Genomic DNA, 23299 nt, shown 5'->3' on the forward strand with positions numbered 1-23299 from the left:
GGGAGTCTGTTCGGTGGAGGAATCATGTCAGACAAATCCATGTTACAACCGTACCAGCCACACGACAGGTAGGTTTGACCTCAGAGCTTCAAACACCGACCCCGAGAGAATCTTTTCTCATTCTCTCCCACGAGTCAGATTCTGCAAATGGGTGCATAGGCACATTCCATTTCCTCTAGCTGATAAACCCGCTTCAGAGAAACGGTGGTGACCTTCCTCCCTTGCTCTCACCGTGATCAAATTAATCCCTAATCCATGACAACATCCGACACCTTTGGAGAGCTGACACACAGGAAGGCCAGGGAACATTTGAAAGAGAATTCTGTAGGTCAAACTGGATTTGTAGGTGTGCAAGACAATCGCAATGTCTGTATGTTACATTTATATTTGCTCATTTAAGAGCCACTTTCTTATTTGGAGAAAACACAGGATTCTCATCACTGCTGTGTGGTTGAACACCCTCTTCTACCTGGCTGAGGAAACCATATTGTCTCTACTCTTAGGTCGGATGTGGTAGAAGGCCGGCTGACCAATCAGGAGCGTGCGATGAGCGTGCTGCTGGAGCAGGCGTTGAGGATCAAGGAGGAGGTGGCGGCCAGCCTGCACTCCACCCAGGGCTGCGTCCAATCAGAGGCCTCCTCTCGCCGGCTACTGGAGAGCCACATCCAAGTCATCACACACATCGTCAAACAGCTCAGCACAGACATCCAGGTAGGGTTCAACTAGAACCACTTTAGACTAGAGGTGCATTATAAAGAATTTCCCTGCACCGGGCACATATTTGTCTCTATATTCTGTTCTCTACCTATCTATTTCTCTCTCAACATCTCTCTCTCTTTATCTCCCTCTGTCTCACTCTCCCTCTCTGTCTCCCTCTGTCTCTCGTCCTGTAAGATGGATCAGTCTAGTTTGATTACACTTGGTAGAACGTTCAGTGAACCCCGAGCCAGCCTCACTATCTCATTCTGCCAGATGGGAGTTTTTCTCCTAAGCAAGCAATAAGTTTAATGACGACCAATGAATGCTCTGGAATGGTGTCCAATAAAGTCACTTAGCAGAGGTAATACTGTAACAGTGGTGCACACAAAATGTGGTTGTTTAATCAGTCAATGTCTGGTATAATTCTTTTTTGCCAGAGCTGCATTTTCCCTGCCCAGAAACATGACCTAACACAGGTAGACAGGGCTGCCTTACACAGTAAACAAAGCCAGATGAGTACATTCACAGATAGAAGTGTAAAACAGTGCTTTGTTTATGGAACAATTACACTTATAGTACCATGTAACATCAAAATATTAAATACTGAAATAAATATCTACAATGAACAGTGCACTTGTGGATCAGTCACCATTATTAAACATTAAAACAGTAACTGGCATCTCCAAATTGATTTCATATAGTTGTGTGTGAGTGTGTGTGTGTGTGTGTGTGTGTGAGTGTGCGCATGCATGTTTGTCCGCGTGTGTGTGAGGAGAACAGTCAGCAGAACGCTCCAGACCGGGACCCTAATCAAATTAATGAGAATGCCATTCAACCAGTTCGATAGTCCGGCCTACCATCTGCCAAGGACCAGGCTCTGTGGTAATGAAGTCCACAGAGCCTGGTCCATTTGTCTGGCTCTCGAAGGTGCTTCTCGTTGCAGAGGTGGTGTGATAAGGTGTGGGTGTGCCGGGCAGTGTCACCCCAGTGGCTGCTGTCGTTGTTGTCATGGGGCAGGTACTGGAGAGACAGATCATCCAGAGAGACGGCGTCAGCTCTGGGACGTCGTTCGCCGTTCAGAGCCTGGATCACAAGAACCTGGAGGGGATCGGTGACCTGCGAGGACGAGTGGCCAGGTACTCACTACCCGTCTACACTCCAACAGCTGTCTCTCTATGTCTCCTCGTACTATAGTCCAGGTTACACACATGACATTCGAGTGAAGACACACATTCAGAATGCTTTCGTTGAACACAATCACAATCTGTGAAACTGCTACCAGTGACACAAAAAATCTTTACAACTGCTGCAAGCTAAACAATTGTTTTTGAAATGGGTCTACAAATGCGTCTAGAAAATGTAATTTCAAGCCTTCTTCTAGGATCCACACACACACACACACACACACACACAAAGTACCCCATTCCTCTTTATTGTTGCTGTCTAGAAATGAGTTGCATTATTAGAAACCTTGGTTTTAAGGCCATTTGCAACTAGAGTTTCTCCAGGGAGTCCATTTGTCAGCGAGTTTCATTAGTGTTTTGTGCACCCCTAGAGATTTATTTGTGTAATTGAAATAACTTTGCATCCCCTTCTCCCCCATAGGGGCACATCTTACAAAAAAAACACATTTGAAAAACATCATAACCGCCTCCCTTCTGTGAAAAGAATATTCTGGAAGGTTTTCAAAATCTCCCTCATGTGCTTCCTTGTACACACCTTAAAACGGGGGAGAATAGAACAGCACAGACTGTCCTTCTGAGTGAGAATGTCTTCACCTCTCCCTCTGTCTCTCTGCCTCTGTCTGTCAGGTGCGACGCCAGCATCGCCAAGCTGTCCGGTGACGTTAGCTCCGGAGGGCGTGACCTCCTCAGGCTCCAGCGGGAGGTATCGGAGCTCAGGTCAGCCCTGGAGGTCTCACTCAGGGATACGGAGACCAAGGTGACAGCACCCCCCCCCCCTTCTCACATTGCCGGCTCTGCATGAGCTTACATGCTCTCTCACACAGACCAAAACCAACGCTCCAGTGTCTGCCTTTACGCTAACGTTAACCTGTGCTGATTGCGGTTCTTGGGAGAAAACACACCCAAAAAACGTATTGTATACAGTACTGTATGTCCAATTTCCTTTAGCTTCCCTCCTACTCCCAGCATGCTCTATGTTCTCTGGGACGGGTGGTATATCACTGGGACTGCGGCACATTAACTCTGGGGAGTGGTCAAGCGCTGCCATAAAGGTAATTGGGAATGGGTGGAAAGTGGGTCTCTGTCATCAGCACAGGCAGGAGCGCTGTCACTGAGCCGCTGGGTCCACATTTCAGGGAACCGAGAGGAAAACAATGTTGAACGTACACAGGTCTGATTCAGCTAAGTGCAAGGGGACTCTGCTACTTGTATTCATCCATTCAGAATCCCTCTAGCTATAGACAGACGGGTCACATAGGATAGATTGTTGATGCGTTGATCATTTTTCAGTTCATAAATACATTGACCTCTTGCTGTAATGAAGCTCTGTGTGTCTGTGTGTGTAGCTGTCTCGGGCGCTGGGGGAATTGGAGCTCTCTCTGAGCGAGAAGGTCCTGGGACAGAAGAGCTCCTGGGCTGACCTGCACAGCCACATCCACATCCTGGAGGAAAGGTGGGGGATCAGGTGTTTCCTTCCCATTCAACTCGATCCAAGACCGAGGTCGCTTCCAATCCCTGACAACCACCCGGAGCTTTTAGTAAACAAACTGCCAAACCCTCCCGTCACAAATCCTCTGGAATCGATCTCTTCAGATTCGGTTAGGACAGAGTTCCCCCGCAGGGCCGCAGTGGTCCTGAACACTTAGGTCCCTTTGACATCCCCCCCCCCCCAAGACTGACCTTTCTATCCCTTGAGGAAGGTTTGCCGATGCCTGCTTTGTTTGTGGATGCAGAACCCATGCAGACATTGCTCCGAGCATTAACCGAGAAAGGCGCCCGGCGTTCTGGTGGCTTTCGAGTTTGTTGTCGCTGTTGCTGTTTGTTGTTCTGAATGTTATTTAACGCTTCTCTGGTCTCCATCTGCCATCTCCGTAGCTGAGGCCCAGCGAGCTTTTAATAGATGTGTTTGATAAGATGCCCTGCACAAGTGGAACAAAAACTGCAAATCAACAATACACTCACGCCTTTTCACGGATGCAAAATAGCTGCCTGGTTCTGTCACATACGGCTACATCAACTATAATGTAGGCCAAACCCCATCCAGACTTCTTTTATGTTACCATATACATCATAAAAGAGTATGCAATTTGTATTTGCTACACTAGGGAAGAGCTACGGATATTTCATTGGAATATATTATATTAGTCACCAGAAGTGAAAAGGCACATTCATTGTTTACAGTCCAGAAGCAATGGTATCATGTCTATAATAGAAACCTTCATTAGAATTAGGTTTGAAGAAATCAATCTGTATTAGCTGCCATGGCCAGCCGGCATCGGGTACTGAACAAGACTTCCTGGGTTAGCCTCATCTGTAGTTAGGTCACGTCCTGGTACACTGCCCAGTAGCCTCTCTCTTTCTTTCTCTGTTTTCCTGTGCCACGCACGCACACACACACACACACAGAGCTGAACTTACTCTGGTGTAAGTTGCCTGCCTCGCTGAACCTCTCAGCCAAGGCGAAACTCTAGATGAGAAGAAGGAGAGGGAATTTTGAGGGGGAGGGTCATTGTTTAGCTACCAAATGACACCCATGAGAAATAAACTGATGAGTCATTGGAGGTACTGTGCTCCTGTGTGTGTCAAACTACTGAGGGGAAAGCTGGCGCACCTTGTCCAAGGTGACGGCCCTTATCTGACCCATCTCTGACTAAATGTAAAAATGACTACATGTAATCTCTCACACGTGACTCCTGAGTGTTGAGGGGTTTTGTGTTCAGTCGCGGGGCCGACGACAGACGGCCACTTGGCTGCTTCTCTCTTCCTCTGGCGGGCGAGAGAGATAGAGATGGATAGAGAGACAAAGAGAGAGATAGAGATGGATAGAGAGAGAAAGAGAGATAGAGATGGATAGAGAGAGAAAGAGAGAGATAAAGATGGATAGAGAGAGAAAGAGAGAGATAGAGGGATAGAGAGAGAAAGAGAGAAATAGAGATGGATAGAGAGAGAAAGAGAGAGATAGAGATGGATAGAGAGAAAGAGAGAAATAGAGATGGACAGAGAGAGAAAGAGAGAGATAGAGATGGACAGAGAGAGAAAGAGAGAGATAGAGATGGATAGAGAGAGAAAGAGAGAGATAGAGATGGATAGAGAGAGAAAGAGAGAGATAGAGATGGATAGAGAGAGATAGAGATGGATAAAGAGAGAAAGAGAGAGATAGAGATGGATAGAGAGAGAAACAGAGAGATCGAGACTGGTGCTGCTCCTCAGACCAGCCTCCGAGAGAAGAGCTGCCTTGCCCTCCGCTCAAACAGAAAACAAAGTGTGTGATGGGCCTTCTCAGTGAAGGTCACTGTTGCCCTTACCAAGGAGAGCCTCGCTATGACGACCTTCCTCCAAGGGCTGCTTTGTGAGCTCAGCGGAAGCCCAGAGATGGGGGAACATCTCCTCGCTATGGCGACTGTCTGCCAACACACACTCCATCGCTGATATTCAGCAAATGACTAAGAGAAAGGGCTCTGCTGTCACCTGGGGAACGGGCACATATGCCCCCCCCCCCCCCGGTAGATTTACGAGGTGTGTTCCAACATCATTCATTCCCTCGTGTGGTCACCTGACGATGTTCCGCAGGAGCTCCAGCGGTCTCAAGCAGGCGAGGGAGGACTCGGACCGGCTGAGGAGGTGGACAGAGGAGCGTCTCCAAACCTGGGAGCAGACACACACCCAGGCCAGAGAGCGGCTGCAAGCGCTCCTGCATGAGCACACGGTACAGTGTCTGTGTGTGCTGTTCGGCTTGGTGCACTGCGATTGTTTGTTTTTTTTTCTCCTCCTCCATCAAAACAGGTTTTCCCTGTGCGTGTGTGTCCACAGGCTGAGGTGGAGGGGCGTCTAGACGGCCAGCTCCGTCTGCTGGCTGGGCGTCTGGACCAGTCCGAGGGCCGGCTGGTGCAGGAGAGGCAGACAGACAGGGTGAAACGCTCGGAGGCTAAACTGCAGAGCAGGATAGCCATGGTGGAGGCCGGCCTCCGAGAAGAGCTGCAGCTGGCCAAACAGGAGTACCAGTCAGGTTAGTCCCCTTCACCTCACTTCAACTGAGAGGCCAGTGGGCTCTGTAAAACCCCCGGAAGAGACACCTTTCGGGAGTTTGGGAGTTGGCGTGTGACCGCTGTGCGATTGGAACAAGGTATCGTGGGCTCCATTGGAGAGGAGCCCATGGTGCTTCTTTCCAATTGGCTGCCGTTTGGATTCATTCATCATTTATTGACATGCCCTGCACTCACAGATGTCTGAGCCTGTTCTGGTCGACTGAGATCATCAAAACCACCTGAGCTGAGAAACAAATACAGCAGGCGGCTAACTGGGCCATCAATGGGCAATGGGCAATGTGAGAACAGGAGTTATGAAGGCATGAATAGGAGGTGACCGGTCCAAGTGTTTCACAGTGAAACTCAACTCAGAGAGACACATTATACTATGCGACCATTTGCAATGGTTGCTTACGTAAAGCCTTACACGGAACTCCATAGGGCTGATGCTATCTCTGGCCTCATCTCGGTGTTGAAACGTTGTAATTGGACACAGAGGCTGAGGATGAGCAGTTTCACACAGGTGAGATCGAAATCCATCCTCCTCACCATCCCATCCCGGTGGCAATTTATGTCTCATGTTTCCAGGGCCGGAGTTTACGGAGAACAGCCACCCACCCTTCCTCCCTCCCTCCCTCTCTATGGCTTTTGAAGTTGTAGTTCTGTCACCATAGCTGAATGGACCGAGTAAATAAGAGCTGCTGTAAAGAGGAGTGAATCACCTTTCCGCCTCCAGTCTGTCTGGCTGGGCTAGGCTGCGCCTGCAGGACCCTTCAATCATTCCCTCAGACAAGTGGAGAGGAGAAAGGTTGGGAAGGGGGCCCATATGCATTATAGATGATGCTTTTAATGTTGGCCACGGCTGAAAAAATGCTATTAACCTTCATGGTCCAAGGCAGGCCCAAATCCTTAATGCTGACCACTGCCCCTCTAACCCACAGGTACCTGAGTCGAGATGAAGGAATTGGGCGAACAATACGCTAAGTCCATCAAAGGGTAGCAATCTACCTACCTGGACAGCTACTTATTCAGTCCTTTCTTTCTCTGCCTGTCTCTGTCTTTGTGATGAAAAAGGATTCAAGTCCATCCATGATGCTATAGAATCCCTGAGGCAGATAGTTGACACCAAAGCCCGTCTGGACAAAGACAAGCTGCAGAAGGACATCAGACAAATCCACAGGAAGGTTGTGCAGTTAAGAGACACGTGACATCGCTCTGGGGAAGGTATACCTACTACATCTGAGATTTGAAATATTGATTTACTAATTGAAACACGGTATGTGTTCCATTATTCTGAACTGTATGGTTTGAGAACGTTTAGTTTTTTATCCAGCGGTCTCGCTCTGAAAATAATCACTGCATGTATCATCTGTATTATTTTTAAGCTAAATTCTCTAATGATGTTTCTTTTGTTTGGATCCTGGTCCTTGTCAATAAGAATTACGTTTGCTCTTTGTTATAGCTACATAGAATCAGTGCCTAAACTAAATAACCTACTATTACCAAAACGTGAAACATGAACTCTAGAGGCCTGGTTACTAATAATTGTGTATGCATGGTAGCATATTATATTTTTTCGTGCTGTCTACTTCGTCCACTTACATTCCCTTATGTTGTTAAAAACTTTGATGTTTCCTGCAAAAAATAAATCTTTATGGTCATAAATAAAAACAGACCTACGATTTTCTGTAACGAGTTTTGATACGCGCGTCACCGTCGTTGTCAGCTGAAGAGAAAGTGAAAGTACGTTACTGTACAGCAACTTCATTCTTTTGCCGATAAGAAAAAAAGGTAAGAAATACGTTTTCAATTTCATGCTATTTTCAAACGGTTGGGCACCACATATTCTTTATTAGCTCGAGATACATATCCTTAAATATCACTGTGACTTTTGGAAGTAATTAAAAAGTATTTTTTTTATGTAGCCTATGTAAAAACGAAACTCCCATTGCCCAACTTGTCCGAAGTTGACTGAATGTAAAAACAATTACAAGAATTACATTGTAGTAATATTATCATAAAACGTTATTCTTTCTTGATGTAGCCTTGAAGTTCACCATAATTCACAAGCTGTAGACTGAAAGAAACCGCATGCCATGAACCTGAGATTCTTTAATCTATAGGAAGATGTCAGTGTCATACAATGGCTGGGAAGTGGTCTATGACGACGAATCCACTCTGGGGGTAGAACTAACCGAAGCTCAAACGCCAAAAGACGGGAAGACCTACACCATGTACCACGGCACCACCGTCCAAACGGCCCGGCTCATCATCGCCAACGGCTTCCGCCAGTCTCCGGACGGAATGCTGGGCGCCGGCGTGTACGTGAGCCGCGACCAGAAGAAGGCCGAGCGCTACCCCCTGGGAGCCCACGTCGCCGCCCGCGTCGTCCTGACCCTCGACGTGGACGTGGGGCGCGTCAAGCGCATCGACAAGGACGGCCACCCCATGCAGAAGAGCTGGCACACGCAGCACAAGTACGACACGGCCTGGGTGCCCCCCAACTGCGGCATGAAGGCCGTGCCCAGCGGCCTGGAGGAGGACTGCGTGTTCGACCCCCAGCGGATCCGGGTGGCCGGCGTCGCCTTGGCGCCCGACTCCATCGTCCTCGCGGAGCTCCGCCGGCTCATCGGCCAGTCCCCCCACCGGTCGGGGGGCGGTGGAGCCGGGCGGAGCAGCGGAGGAGGGGCCGCGGGGGGCCGAGGCGTGTGCGCCGTGTGCAACAGGAAGAGCCCGCCCAGTAACACGCACACCCTGCAGCAGTGCTGGGGCTGCGGGCAGAAGATCTGCACTTTCATGGTCAAGCACGTGTGCTCGGCCAGCCTCTGCGGTTGAGGATGGGGAGGGTCGTACCGTGCCGGACTCTCGGGCAGTAGGTCGGAACATCCAGAAGGACATAATTGAGCTGTATTCGGTTTGCATCTTAACATTCCACTCTCTCTGTCAGGAAATGATACAAATCCTATCAAGCCATGCCAAATATTGATATGTGCACTGTACAATCGTGGGAGGAATGTGGAGGTTGTTACACCTCCACATTTCTTCTTCAGTGTTATGTGAATATCCAGGATAACCACTGAACCTCTTTCTATTCTTAGAAAAAAAAGCACAATCTTGGTTGCTGTTGGCAAAACCCCTTTTTTTTAATCACAATTAAATGAATAAAGTCGTTGTTGATGGCCGTTTCGACGAATTATTTTCACAGCGATATATTTCAGACATCACCGAGCAATCCATCTCCGATTAAATCAAACGTGTGATACGGATCTGGCCGTTCCAACTGACGGCTGCACAATAGACCGGCCGCTGTGAGAGGACACATGGTCTTTCCAGAATCCTTCTCATCTCCCTGCGAGTGGCCAGGTGCCGACTCGCGCACACAGCTTGTGGTGAAGGCTTTTGGACAAACACGGGTACCGCTTTCCGCGTCGACAGCCTGTGTTAGGCGGCAAATGAAAACCATCCTTAAGTTCATATTTCGAAACGTCTGAAGGCAGATGTGAAGACCAGCCTGGGAAGGACTGATGTGGTTTGGCGAAGCATAGACATAACAACTACGCAGGCACAATTAACGCCCATTCAGACCACGCTTGTTGTTCCGATTCCACCGGTGGGCACAGTGTGCTATCACATCTTCCACCAACACGATTACGGCGACAGGATTATTGGGAATGGCTATCTGTGACAGGCCAGCTGGATTGCACATACATGATAAGATAATGTGGACAATGAATGGGCATCATTATACACCCACAGTCAATGGTTTGGGACTCTGTTCTACCGTGGATTAGGAAAGCGAGCGTCTAAGTGCTTATTCTCGTGACAGAGCCACACATTCTATGGATGACTCCCTATGCATACCTTTTTTTCAGAAATCACAGAGCCGCAGCGAATCATTCAGACAAGCAGAGGGACGAGGAATTCAGAGATGCTTGATTTCAGTTCATGTGTTGTTCCTGGTTTTCAGCAGGGCCACACGGATTCTGCCATGTCCAAGCTGGGGGCGGGGTTAAGGGGGGGGCGGGGTTAAGGGGGGGGCGGGGTGTCCGCAAAGGAAGCTCAGCAAGAGTTGGAGGAGGAGGTGGTGAGCAGAGTGTGGAACTCCTGAAGCCTCCCGTCTCCGCAGGCTCTGGCTTGGTCCAGGAGGGTCTACAGAAAACCAAAGCAGGAATCACTTAGAGGACATGGGGTGTGTGTGTGCGTGTGTGTGTGTAGGGGGGGGGGGGGGTGAATGCAGTTCAGTGCGTTACCTGTTCTAGCCTCTGCAGTCTTAGGCCTGCTACATCTGTGTCTCCAACCAGACCTCTCTCTCTCTCACTTCACTTCTACAGAAACCCTACTTCCCCTAGAGACATGCTTGCTGCAGAGGGGTCGAAGTATTGCAATACATCATAGACGCCTGTTATGGATCCTCCTTCTCTGGATCTCACTCTTCGCCGACATACCTCAACCCTGAAGGCTGCTCCTCCATTATGACCTGTGCTGTGCGTCATAGCCACCCAGGGTTGGTCACACGTCAACTTCTCTACAGCGGCGGTATTCAACCCTGGGCCCTGTACTATGAAGCAGGTTCAACACGCCCAGGATAAGGTCTCGTTATCTTGCTTCACGAAGCCTAACAACCGCAATCGCGCCAAGCAGTATCACGACGGTGGTTATCAGCTCCTTAACTCAACCCAGGTTTCCCCCACTTGAGCGATGAGTGCGTTCACATAAAAAGGGGCGTGTTTGCAAAATGTGACCAATTACAAACAGGCACAAGTCTAGAGCGCCGTACTTCACAAGAGCAGCAAACATTCAAAAAAAAAATTAATAAAAAAACGAAGTTTAAGAGCATAATTAAAGTGAAAAGCCACATTGTTGCTGCTTCTAATAAAAGAAAGGAATGTTGGGAGAAAACTGCCGACTATGAATGCGCAAGTTAATGGCCTTCTCATTATCATTCATTAAGGCAGTAGTACATCTGACTAAATACAATAGTGTTTTCCATCCAATTACATCCACGGGATCTTCAACAAATGGTGATGCCATTTTCCAAGACGCTTTAGGTTGGTCAGTAGGTGGTGCTTTTATACGTGTTAATCTGTTCTCATACATAACCTACTACGAAATAGGTTAGGTGTGCAGCGTGAGTTACCATGAAGTGAACCACTGTCGTGATACTGAAAATCCTGAGTTAAACCTGAAGGTACCTCGCTAACCCTAAATCTGGCTTTATAGTATAGGGCTCTGGTCCTCAGGGACCACTGTCCTGTATGTTGTAGATGTTTCCCTGCTCCAACACACCTGATTCTAATGAATGATCGTTATCAGGCTTCTGCTGAGCTTAATCATGATCCATTCATTTGAATCAGGTGTGTTGGACAGCGGGCCACTGAGGACCAGGGTAGAGATGAGAGTGTGTGTGTGTGTGTGTGTTCAACGTGAACGTACGTCCATCAGCTCCAGGTCGTCCTTGGCGTGGAGGTGCCTGAGGAGATACCAGCGGGCCACAGACTGCACCGTGTGAGGGGAGCTGCGGGAGGGGTCGTACACCACCCTCTCCAGGAGCCGTCTGGTCTCCCTGGGGGGCGGAGGGGCAACAAACAAGAGGTCACCCACGTGTCAGGGTTTCCATGAAATGACTCTTCAGCCTCGGGGGGGGGGGGTTTCGTCTCTCCTCACCAGCTGAATGAGAGGTGCCAGGGACGGGCCGAGGGTCACCTACCTGGCGGCCATCTTGGTGGAGAACTGCAGCAGAGCCTGTATGAGGATGGCGACGGGGGAGGGGCCGAGCTTCAGTACCTCGGCGGTGGCCTCCATCACCAGGTCCTTCCAGTCGCTACCGGGGACGCCCGCCTGGAGGCATGCGAGCCAGCGCACACACACACACACACACGCACACCGGTGATCTGATTAATGCTAACTGAACCCATCCCCTGCATATCCAAGCGTGTCATCGGTTCCCATTTGAGCATGAAGTCAGACAGCCTCTCTGGGGCCGAGGCAGGGGTTGTTGGTCAGACAGAAAAGCCTATTGGGCAGAGAATGAAAGCCTATACTCTCTAAACCAAACAACGCCTGGCCTTGGTTCTGTTTACATTTCCACCTGGCCTTGCCCTGCGCGCCCATGACTTCCTGTCGGGCCTCCCAGGGTCGTGTTTACTCATCCCTCCTCTGGTGCAGTCGCTGTGACCAGACCACTGCAGACAGCAGGGGCTTCTGGGAAGGGTACGCCTCGTCCCAGTCCCTCTCCAGCCTCCAGCATGTGTTTCATCAGAATACCCTTTCAGTCTGTGCGTGCGGGCCATATGCAAGGCTATACAGTATACACAGTGAGAGTTATGGCCATGCTAATAAACCCTATAGTTTCCAGTCTGTCCCTCCCCATCCCCTCCACCCTAAGACCTTCCAGACCCCCCACCCTCCGTCTCTCTCTCTCACCCAGGGAGAGGACTCACCATGTAGGGGCCCAGGGCTAGCAGAGCCAGGCGCAGGAGGCTGGCCACCTGGGCGCTGAGCAGGCCCAGCTGAGAGGCCAGCTGCAGGCTCTGCCTGTAGGCCACGACGGCCTGGACGAGCAGGCCCTGGCTGCGGTACACCTCCGCCAGCCACTGAGACAGAGGGGGGGGGGGGGGGGTTGGGGAGAGGAAAGAGGGTGGAATGGTGGAGGGGGAGAGGGGGGCAGAGGGTAGAGTGGGAGAAAATAAAAATGTCACTTTCCTTTTCCAGTTGACACTAACGACACTAACACGGAGCCTTTGAACTCGGTCATTAAGCGGTCGTGTCTTTTGGACCACACACACACAGAGAGAAATGCAGGAATATCGCTAGCTCCCCTCTCCCAGGCTAATGCATGCTATTTTTACAATCACACTCTTCAACTCTCTGATAAAACCATGTGTCAAAGTTCAAGGGAGAATTTTCAATGCAAGCAAAGTAGTTCACAGAGAGCATATTTTTTTTATATACTGCTATTGCCTTTGACAATATTCATTTGAACCATGTTTTGCTTTTCTTGCATGACAACCCTTGATACCCTTTAAAACAATAATAAATGATGCACTCCTTCAGCAGAAACGTATCTAAAGCAACAAATTCAGGGTGGGGGTTGAACCTACAACCTCTGGATCTGCCGTCAAACGCTCTAACCACTGAGCTACACCCAAGTGTGTGACTCACGTGCCAGGCTGCAGCAGACGTGTGGTTGGCCAGGACAGCACTGCTGAGTTGCTCCAGCACCGCGTCTGGCAGGGCGGCAGGAGGGGCAGTACCGGCGCTGGCCAAGAGGAGGCGCTCACACTGCACCTGCCTGAGCAGCAGGAGCACAGCCGGCTGCTCTGGAGACACAGTCAGGACCTGGAGAGAGAGACACAGAGAGAGAGAGAGACAGAGACACAGAGAAAGAGACACAGAGAAAGAGAGAGACAGAGAGAGACACAGAGAGAGAGAGACAGAGAGAGAGACACAGAGAGAGAGAGAGAGAGAGACAGATAGGAGGGGGTTAACAGGCGGGAGAGAGCAAGTCAGAAGTGACTGCAGGTGTCTTGAAGCAGAAAGAGAGAATGTGAGTGTGTGTTTGAGGCGAGTGTGTACCTGGGAGCAGAGGGTCTCGGCCTGGTCCAGTTCCCCCCCCAGGGTGAGTCCTGTTACGGCCTGCTGCAACACCCAGCCCTCGAGGGCTTGGGCCAGGGGCCGGTCGCCCTCCTCCACACAGCGCACTGCACACACACACACACACAGGGTTAGACACACACGCACTGGTGCGTCCACATCGACACACATGCAGGAAGGACAATGTCGTCCGGTTGTGTCGACCTTTCTCGGACACCACCCCCATCAGGATCTGCTCCAATCCCCGTCTCCCTGGGGCGGAGCCAGACAGGGCGCAGGTGGCGTTTTCAGTGTGACAGGCAGCCATTAGCCCCGCCCAGGCCGCAGGGTCATCTAAGAAGGAGGGGTGAAGGTCAGTAGCCATTAGGGCAGGAAGGAGTGAGGTTGTGACTAAAGGGCTTGATACATAAGTGTGTGTGTAATATATGTGTGTGTGTGTGTGTGTGTGTGTGTGTGGAGGCAGGGCCCGGTGTTGCAGCGCCCCCTGTGGTCTCACCAGGACAGAGCAGCACAGCTCTCTGCAGGGTCTTCAGGGGGTTCCTGCTGGGGTCTTCACCCGAGTGTCTTCCACACGCCAGCTGGTTCACGCCACTGTACAACAGCGCCCTCTGCAGGACACACAGGCAGCATGCAGCAAACAGTATGGAGTAAGTGGGGTTCGGTTCAGAGTGAGACAGTGTCGAGGAGAGGAGTGAGGTATCTACCTTGCCCTGGGTCATACTGGAGAGACAAGCGACGTGGCCTGCCATCGCACCTCCCTGGAACACAAACACACACACACACACACACATTACAAACGATGCAGATATGTGTGTGTGTGTGTCTGTGTGCGTGCGTGTGGTCAGCTTACCTTGGCCTTTCTCGGATAGTACTGTGGCACCAGCCTGGAGAGCAGAGCCCACAGAGAAGGATCTCCAGGATTACTAGACCAGGAAAATCCAGGTCAGATTACTGTCAACAACAATCCCCTTTAACACACACTACATACTTATATACACCACTACAGAGGCCTAATTATAGGAAACCAGCAAGATCACACTGTGGAAGCCCTGTCTGGCAGCTTTTCTCAACCCTGGTCCTCAGGGCCCACGGCCCTGCATGTTCTACATGTTTCCCTGCTCCAACACACCTGATTCGAATGAGAAATCGTTATGAAGCTCAGCAGAAGCCTGATAACGAGCCTTCATTCGAATCAGGTGTGCTGGAGCAGGGAAACATCTTAAAAAAAAAAACATCTAATTGAGTCTATGAGAGTTCGAGGACCACCTGTGGACAGCTCTGGAGGCCTCTCTCTGCACGGCGCTGTAGTTCCCCTGCAGGGCCAGCAGGGCGCAAGTGAGCAGGCAGCGGTCCTCCACGGCGCCCCCGGTGGCCCGGCCCTGCTTCAGCAGCTCGTTGAGGGCCGCGCCGGCTAGCGTGGCGTCGCCCTGGACCAGGCCCAGCGCGCACAGACACAGCAGGGACTCTGGGATGGGCTCCTTCAGCATGGAGCTAGACACACACACACACCAGAGAGGTGATTATCCATGCTGACTCCTAGGAGAGCCCCGGGTAGCAGAGCTGGGGGGGAGGTGTGTGCGGGGGGGGGGGGGGGGGGGGGGGGGACAGCTGACCATTTGAAGAGCAGCGTCTTGGCGGCGTCCGAGTGTCCGAGCCTGTGCTGCAGCAGAGCCAGGGACGTGAGGACGTAAGCCTTGTCCTTCTCGCTGGAGGCCGACGCCAGGGCCCGCTCGTAGGCTGACGACACACACACGCACGCACGCAATGTTGATACACGTCGAGGGATCCACAGTTGAACCCCCGGTAACTGTAAAGCCCCAGACGCTCCCTTACCGTTGATGCTGTCTGGAGTGATTCCGGCCCTGCAGTAGGCCAGGGCCAGGCCTGCCAGGTCCTGCAGCTCCTCTAGGGGTGTGGATGAGTAAACGCGGACCGCGTCCTCCCACTGGCCTGTGGCACTGCAGGACAGACAGACAGGCTTGGACACCAGGCTCCAGAATGTACACACTTTTAAGACGTCTTAAAGTCGCCCCCCTCCTGTACAGAGAGGTCCGCAACTAAGAGGATGTCGATAAAGTTTGGGTTTACCAGAGGGCTCGTCCGTAGCTGCCCAGAGCGAAGGCCAGCTTCTCCTCACAGGACGGGGTCTGAAGCAGCTCCACAGCCCTGAACACACACGGGACAACACCACACGGGCCACCAGTAAGACCCAGTACGGGGAATCTCGAAAAGATCTCCTCAGACAGACTTGAGCTGTTAGAAGTAGGTCTGGCTGTCTCATAACCACACACACACACACACACACACACACCTCTGGTAGGCCTGGAGGGCTTGGGTCTTCAGCTGCAGGCGCTCGTTGAGGTAGCCCAGCATGATGAAGGCATCCGGATCGGTCTGGATCCTCTCTAGGAGAAACCCACGACGGAGCACATACCATCACCACGGTCAGGCCAGACAACACATCATCACCTAGCATAACGTTGCACAAAACACCCCCTACCCAGTCCCCCCCCCCCCCCCCAGTCCTCCCTTCCTCCCTCCCAGCCCATTCCTCCCCCCTCCCTCCCCCCAGCATCCCCCTCCAGCCTCCCCCTCTCCCCCCAGCCTCCCCCTCTCCCCCCAGCCTCCCCCTCTCCCCCCAGCCCACCTGTGTATTTGCTGAGGGACACGTGTGCTGCAGACACAGCGTTCATCTGGACGATGTTGTAGCGGTACAGCTCCGTGTCTCGGTTGGTCTTGTCCAGCAGGGTGGCGCACACCCAGTAGGCATAGCCCTTCACCCCCTCCGTCTGTAGGGGAGGGAGAGAAACAGGGAGAGAGAGAGGGGGGGGGGGGGGAAGGGGGGAAAGAGAGCGAGGTAGGGGGGAGAGAGAGGGGAGAGGTGGAGGGGAGGAGAAGGAAAAAAAGGAGAAAGCAGGATAGAAAAAGTGAGAGCGTGAGGGGAAATGCCGGTGGCGTCTTGTGACCCAGAGTCCCGGGGTGAGGTTTAGGGGGTGACGTACGTGTGTGCCCAGCTCTGTGGTGTGTCTGAACAGGTCCATGGTGTCGCAGCTGCCCACTCGCTCTGCTATCAGGGCCTGGGACGGCCGAGGGACAGGTGGGAGAGTCGGGAGGAAGACAGGAATGGGTTAGGGCTAGGGAGGACATTTTCCAACGAGGACTCTACTCACAGGAATCACTTTATCTAAGAACACCACAGGTAGACTTCCTGTGGACACTGCGAAATTGACATAATCGTAATCATGAAATTGACCATGTCATGATTATGTATGACATATTCATTACGTAGAAGCTTTTATCCCAAATTGTTTTGGATGATCTGCTGCTGTTACTAGTCTGCTAAATGAATCCATGTAAACACGTAAAGGAAGAAGCACGGTTGTGGTACCTGTCCGATCCAGCAGCGGACATAGAGAGGCTCCAGAGACTGGGCGATCTTGAACGCCTCGTGGGAGAGCTGGGTCAGGCATGGAGGAGGAGACACGAGAGATGGATGAAATGAAACACCCCAAAAAATCACATTTCCTGCTAAAAGTGAAAGCAGGAATATAGAGTCGATACGAAAGGCTTATTGTCCATTAAATTGACTAAAATCCACGAAATACAAGCAATACCTCAATGTTGTCCTTCTTCAGATATAACACACCCAGGTTTGTCCATGCGACAACATTCTGGAGGAGGAGAAATGTGTTTGTGGGATTGTTTACATTGCAACAAGACATAGTCGATGCACTGTGTGTGTGTTGGTGAGTGTGTGAGTGTGTGTGTGTGTGTGTGTGTTAATACTCACACTGGACTCCACTTGTATGGACTTTATGAAGCAGTGCTGAGCGAGAGCAAAGTTCTCAAGTCCTGAGGGGGATGAGAGACACTTTCAGCCACAAACAAGTAGTTACCTGTTTCAAATGTGCCAAGTCCCAATGCCAGGACCATAGGGTAAAGAAGGTTCTGTTTTAGTCAATATAGAAATAAAAAAAAGTGGCTCACGACCATACCTTTGCTCATGGCGACCACTCCGAGGGCGTTCCAGTAGCTATGGTTACCACTGTCCAACATGACTGCCTTTTTCACACACTGAGAGAGAGAGAAAGATATTCTTAAAAAGGTTATTTTCTAGACATTTAATATAGCAAAATGGACCTCCCTTCCCTCCAGCCCTCCAGGGAGACCCTCTCCCTCCTCCCCCAGGGACGGCACTACCTGCTGGGCCTTTTCCAGGAGGAGAGACAGGGAGCTCGGGTCCTCCTCCTCCCCCTGTGTGGAGCAGAGCAGGCGGGCTTGCTGGTGGTAGTTGAGCCCCAGGTCGTACCACAGGCTGGGGGCCTCGGCCATCAGCTTCAGGGCCCGCCCGTAACACCTAAACGAACGCACCCATGCATCAGCCGTTCACAACGCGCACAGACGGTCGCTCGTCGGACCGGCGTGGTTTTATGCCTCACCTCTCCCCGACTCGGAGGGTCTGGGCCTGGTCGAGGGGGTGGTTCTGGTCTGCTGGCTGCAGCCCGGCCAGGGGGCCTGGTACCAGGACGTGAGCCCGGTTGAGAGAGACAGCGCTGACCGTGGTGCAGACGTCCCCCAGTATCTTCCACAGACACGACAGGTCTGGGCGAAGCTGCACAGCCCTGAGAGAGAGAGAGAGAGAGACATAGAGAGACACAGAGAGAGAGAGAGAGACAGAGAGAGAGAGAGAGTGACAGAGAGAGAGAGACAGAGAGAGAGAGAGAGAGAGAGAGAGAGAGAGAGAGAGAGAGAGAGAGAGAGAGAGAGAGAGAGAGAGAGAGCAGAGTTTTGCTTAATCCCAGCAAACCCAACCCTCTCTTCCGATGCTGAATGGGGAACTGAGTCATGTGGCGCTGCTAGTCCTCACTTGAAGAGGTGAAGGATGGCCTTCTGGATGAGGTCGATGGCCCCTCCATCCCTGTAGTCCTCCATCAAGCCTTTAGACAAGGACAGCAGGCACTCGCCTAGACCTGAGCGGCAGAGCCCAGACAAACTTGACACGTCCGAGACACAGCCACCATACCAGAACAACAGAAGCCCCCCCTCCCCCCCCCCACACACACACACCTACCTTTGAGCGCGGGTACATAGTCCTCCCGCGACACGATCTGCGAGTACTCTGCGGCCGCCTCCTTGAAATTGCCCAGGGTCTGCTTGATGGCGGCGGTCTGGTAGAGGCTGTAGATGGAGGAGGGCTGGAGCTGCAGGGCCCTGGCGAAGGCCTTGAGGGCGGCCGAGAAGCTGCGGCGGTGCAGGTAGGCCTCGCCCAGGCACTCCCAACACACCCAGTCCTGGGGGTCTGCCCTCAGGGTTGCCTGGAGGCTGCAGAGGCAAGTGTGTGGGTGGGTGGGCGTCAGTGTCACGGTATACGAGAGGCGGCCGTTTGTGTCAATGTGTGTGTGTGTGTGTGTAAGCGGTCTTACTCTGAGACAGCTTGGGGGTGCTGGCCGACCTTCAGGTGGTAGAGCCCTCGCCTCATCCAGGCCCACTTAGCAGAGCCAGGACTGGCCTTCTCTATCACGGACTGGAGCACCGCTAGGGCTGTGTCCTGGGGTACACAGAGACAGAGAGAGAGACAGAGACAGAGACAGAGAGAGAGACAGAGACAGAGACAGAGAGAGAGAGAGAGAGAGAGAGAGAGAGAGAGAGAGAGAGAGAGAGAGAGAGACCGAAAAAAAGAAAGAAGGAAAGAAAGAAAGTCAGGAAAAAAGAAGACAGAGAGAAAGAAAGTGTTGGGTGCCTTGTCAAGCCTGCATCTCCACAACTACCGCACGTGCCCTGGACCACAGAGTCCAGCAGGCTGCTCTCTCACCATGTCTCCCTGCTCCATACTAAGGTCCACCGAGGCGGCCCCCGACTCCACATCGCCCGCTTCCATCTCAAAGGCCTTCTTGTAGCAGCCTCTGGCCCTGCCTTGGTCCCTGGCTACCTCTCGGTAGTAGTGGCCCAGGTACCGGAACACGCAGCCCAGGTACGGGTCCAGCTTCGCCGCCTGACACAGTCATCACAAAGACCGACATGTTTACTCTACTGTAGGATGGAGCGCTGAGCCAGAGAGAGATAGAGAGAGAGAGAGAGAGAGAGAGAGAGAGAGAGAGAGAGAGAGCTAGAGAGAGAGAGAGAGAGACAGAGAGAGACAGAGAGAGACAGAGAGAGACAGAGAGAGCTCACCTTAAGCAAGTGGGTGTGGGCCTTGCTCCTGTCCTTGCGGGTCTCCTCCCCCATGTCCCAGTAGAGCCGCCCCAACAGGAAGTAGTATTCCCCACAGTCTGGCCTCTGGCTCACTGCCTGCAGGAAGCTGCAGGGGGAGAGGGGAACGGTTTATCAGCTAGATTGGATGTGGACTCTCAGGCAACAGGTGAAAAGCCATCCGTGTTAACACATCCAACACACACACACACACACCTCTGCTCTGCCAGATGGTGTTGGTCCTGGGCCAGTTGAGCCAGTCCCCTCAGAGCTAAGCCCTGAGCCAGGTCAGGGTTGGAGGCCAGCAACTCAGAGGACACCTGTGGAGGTGAGTTGTCATGAATGACAATCTCCTAATGGGCTGCAACTCATACAAACACAAACCAAGCTACAGTTTGAGGGGAGGAATCTTGGAGGGACCCTGACCTGAAGCGCCTGATCCACTTGGTCTGTTTGCAGATACACTCTGCCTTTCAACGCCACCAGGACGGGGTCACTCTCAGCATCCGGGAGCTAGAGCGAAAACACCAGAAGCAGCTATGAGGAATCGCTTTCTTCCCTGATGTGCCGCGACAACCCTCCGCGACGGAGGCAGCGGGAGGTGCTCCGTGTGTGGGACAGGTATACCTGGGTGAGGGTCTCCAGAGCCTGCTCTCCTGCCCGCTTCTCCCCGCTCCCCACCAGGGCTTCCAGCCTCAGCCTCAGCAGCTTCGGCCTCACCGCCTCCTGCCCAGCCCCGCTCAGCCCTGACAGGACGGAGAAGCAGGGGGTGTTTACGCACGCTAACACGCCACTTGGCGCCTGTTTGGCTAACTGTCCGGGACGTTCGAGCTTGAGGGGGAGGGGGACCCGTTCACCTTGGAGGCAGGACGCAGCGCAGTCAGAGTAGCGGTGCATTCGGAGCTGGGCCTGTGCCAGCCTGTGCCATCCTACTGTGCAGGAGCGCATCTTCTTCAGCCCTGACAGACACACCGCGACACGTTAGGTGAAACAGCATGGCTAAGCCAATTACATGCTTTAACCAATTGGATTTGTATAGCCCTTTTTACAAAGTCACAGAGGGCTTCACAAACGCCCATAGAAGTGCACCGAGACCCGCCTAAACCCTCAAGGAAGACACAAGAACAAGCAGGCAACGTTTATTACTGTTTAACCATGTGATTAATCTACCTTGGGCCAGATTCTTGACGGCGTCCTCACACTTGCCCTCCTCCAGAGCTCTGATTCCCACTCCCAGGTGGCCCAGGCCACTGCCAGGGTCCAACTCCGAGAGCCGGTCAAACCAGCGACCAGCGTCCTCACCGAGGACCCCTGGAGGCAAGCACAGCTGGTTACTGTTACGGCTGTGCTGTCGCTGGCCGGCTGTGTGAGTTCCTGCTGTGAGAGACGCCTGTGCCGAAACGTGCTAATGTTCCTACCTGTGTTGAGGTAGTGTGTACACATGACCTCCAGGGGGAAGGTGTGTGAGGGGTAGAGGGACGACATGGACTCGCAGGCTTCCTTCATCTTGGCTTCTTCATGGGAGAGCTGGAAAAACAGAGAGATAGAGAGAGAGAGAAGAGAGAGAGGAAAGAGAGGAGAGAGAGGAGAGAGAGGAGAGAGAGGAGAGTAGAAAAGGAAGTAGAGCGAGGTTGTTAACAGGAAAAAAAAGGTATCTTCACGACAATGGAAGTGGTGAGGACATTAGTGGCGAGACAGCAGCCAGTGAGAACAGACCTTGGAGAGGCATCTGATGTAGTCGGCTGAGAGCTTCTGATGTTCCTCACCAGGAACACCGTCAGTGAGTGCCATGGCTTTTTCCAAGGCCGCGATTAACTGTGAACATTCGCAAAAACATCCGTCGATCGGACAGGGAACACCAACAGTACGGACAAAAATGGCTCGGAAACGGGAATACCATCCAAGTGGCCCAAACATCATAACACATGACCAAATCCATTCAGTGATGCCCGGCCACGCGTACAGCAGCAGTGTGTCTCATACGAGGGGGGAGGTCGTTGTGGAAGCTCTTACATGCTGCTGTGTCTCATTGTCCTGTTCCTCCACGCTGTCGGACAGTAGGAGGCTCATCCGGCGCAGGAGCCCTAGGACCTCGACCTTCTCCACAGCTTCTCCCTCCTTCAGTTGGATCAGACGCTGCCACAACGTGGCCACCTTGATGGCACAATCACATTCACATAGTCCATTTTGTGTACAGTTTATAGTACACACACACACCACTGTAGGTGATCCCAACGATATGCATACCTGTAAATAGTTCTTCTGGGCGTGGTAGATGTCTGACAGTTTTTGGATGGCCTCGTAACATTTGGTCTTGTCTGAACTGTAAATGGATAAAGGCGCACGGATTACAATCCGAACCAAAATGAGAAACGGACAAAAAAGGGGGAATGGTGAACGGCAGACATGCCGTTTTAAAAAACACAACCCACCTTTCATACAGCTGTACGAGTTTCTGGTAGACCTGGGGCAGCTCTGCTTTAAAGTCTATCTGCTCCGTTTTCTCATACAAGTTAGCTAACCCCTGTGACATACAAAAACACATCTTATGTGCCTTCTTTACGATTCATTCTTTATTTTTTTAAAGGGTTCCCTTTGAACCGCGTGTCAATACCTGCCAGGCCAGTAGTTGCTCAGGCTCAAGCTCCGCTGCCTTCCTGTAGGCAGTCTGCGCCTGGTCTGGCTGCTCCAACTCGCTCGCTGCCACTCCGATAAACACCCAGGCATTGTAGTTGTTCTTCTCCAGCTTCAGCACAGCCTAAGCCATGGGAAACAAGCTCAACATTGGACATGTGTTCTTCTATGTTACTTTTATAAAGGCAATATGCAGCCTGACAGTCCAACTGCAGGTGACAGAGCATTATTGGACATAGGCAGTCCCTCCAAAGAAGAGGCCACTTACCTTGCAGTGTTTTAGTGCCTCTTTGAACTCCTTGTTCTTAATAGCTTCTCTGGCACTTTTCAGCTCCGATTTCACTTCTTTGCTTGACATTGTTCCAGCTAAGTGTACATAGTATGCAATGGGGATGTTCAAACCAGACCCCCAAACACAATGACCCAAGCCAAGCCTGTATGGCAATGAATGAATGAATAGTTTGCAACTTGTTATGATTTTTGTTCAACTGACTGTTATCTCTGATTCTATGACACTACCTGGCTACCACAGTTACTACCTGGCTAACTATTTACGTACTTACAAACCGCAGAAACTTGAACTGACAGTTGGCTAGGCTACTACTACTAGCATTGCCAATGCAGCGTTAGTTTGCTAAGTAGGTCTATGTGTTGGCTAGCAACTACAGGCAGCAAGCTAATTTACAAGCTAACGTTAGCTATATTTTCTAAGTATTAACTTGATTTCACAAATAAGTGATATATGACCGAACACCATCTGTACATACCCTTCTATAGTCCAGGAGTGTAAACGGTTAGCATAACAATAATAATAGCTATAATCTAGTTGGTTGTGTAAACATTGGGCAGTACAGCTGACATAAGTAAACACATTTGAAGCTAGATAGATAGCTAGCGGTAGCTGGGCTAGCTTGAACTTTCAAAATAAAAGTCTACAAGTGCCGAATCCGTAAATTGAAGAACGACAGTCGAAAA

General features: G+C 51.6%; 3 protein-coding genes across 3 annotated transcripts; 2 read left to right on the top strand and 1 right to left on the bottom strand.

Annotated features, from left to right (window-relative positions):
• Positions 1-7258, top strand: fam81b (family with sequence similarity 81 member B). Its single transcript, XM_062454452.1, has 8 exons — positions 1-68; positions 504-711; positions 1717-1835; positions 2511-2640; positions 3230-3336; positions 5454-5589; positions 5694-5889; positions 6983-7258. The coding sequence occupies exons 1-8, from the start codon at positions 25-27 to the stop codon at positions 7114-7116; spliced, it is 1074 nt and encodes a 357-aa protein (XP_062310436.1). The 5' UTR covers positions 1-24; the 3' UTR covers positions 7117-7258.
• A 705-nt stretch (positions 7259-7963) lies between these two features.
• Positions 7964-9041, top strand: gig2p (grass carp reovirus (GCRV)-induced gene 2p). The gene has a single exon (XM_062454369.1). The coding sequence runs from the start codon at positions 8036-8038 to the stop codon at positions 8741-8743; it is 708 nt and encodes a 235-aa protein (XP_062310353.1). The 5' UTR covers positions 7964-8035; the 3' UTR covers positions 8744-9041.
• Positions 9003-23234, bottom strand: skic3 (SKI3 subunit of superkiller complex). Its single transcript, XM_062454368.1, has 41 exons — positions 23092-23234; positions 22593-22690; positions 22305-22448; positions 22123-22214; positions 21938-22013; positions 21704-21844; positions 21407-21505; positions 21109-21217; positions 20861-21001; positions 20548-20649; positions 20318-20436; positions 20117-20203; positions 19907-20010; positions 19673-19799; positions 19314-19493; positions 18925-19049; positions 18573-18823; positions 18369-18471; positions 17941-18123; positions 17702-17858; positions 17497-17575; positions 17292-17353; positions 17116-17172; positions 16890-16958; positions 16504-16578; positions 16149-16290; positions 15813-15906; positions 15590-15667; positions 15335-15459; positions 15115-15238; positions 14768-14992; positions 14352-14424; positions 14206-14259; positions 13998-14109; positions 13706-13834; positions 13484-13608; positions 13070-13246; positions 12349-12501; positions 11616-11746; positions 11342-11471; positions 9003-10057 (listed from the first exon to the last, which is right to left on the bottom strand). Exons 2-41 carry the CDS (start codon positions 22680-22682, stop codon positions 9968-9970), a joined length of 4734 nt encoding a protein of 1577 aa, XP_062310352.1. The 5' UTR covers positions 22683-22690; positions 23092-23234; the 3' UTR covers positions 9003-9967.
• Positions 23235-23299: the final 65 nt, after the last annotated feature.

Source organism: Osmerus eperlanus, chromosome 28 (assembly GCF_963692335.1).
Source record: "Osmerus eperlanus chromosome 28, fOsmEpe2.1, whole genome shotgun sequence".
Classification (NCBI taxonomy): Eukaryota; Metazoa; Chordata; class Actinopteri; order Osmeriformes; family Osmeridae; genus Osmerus; species Osmerus eperlanus.

Excerpts from the sequence above, each read along its gene's own strand:
- gig2p (XM_062454369.1), top strand. The coding sequence starts at position 8,036 with ATGTCAGTGTCATACAATGGCTGGGAAGTGGTCTATGACGACGAATCC.
- skic3 (XM_062454368.1), bottom strand. The coding sequence starts at position 22,682 with ATGTCAAGCAAAGAAGTGAAATCGGAGCTGAAAAGTGCCAGAGAAGCT. Across the intron at positions 20,650-20,860 it reads CGTCAAGAATCTGGCCCAAG|GGCTGAAGAAGATGCGCTCC; the intron begins GTAGATTAATCA and ends TGTGTCTGTCAG. Across the intron at positions 13,835-13,997 it reads AGCTGTGCTGCTCTGTCCTG|ATGACCCTGCGGCCTGGGCG; the intron begins GTGAGACCACAG and ends CCTCCTTCTTAG.
- fam81b (XM_062454452.1), top strand. The coding sequence starts at position 25 with ATGTCAGACAAATCCATGTTACAACCGTACCAGCCACACGACAG. Across the intron at positions 2,641-3,229 it reads TCAGGGATACGGAGACCAAG|CTGTCTCGGGCGCTGGGGGA; the intron begins GTGACAGCACCC and ends CTGTGTGTGTAG. Across the intron at positions 5,590-5,693 it reads CGCTCCTGCATGAGCACACG|GCTGAGGTGGAGGGGCGTCT; the intron begins GTACAGTGTCTG and ends GTGTGTCCACAG.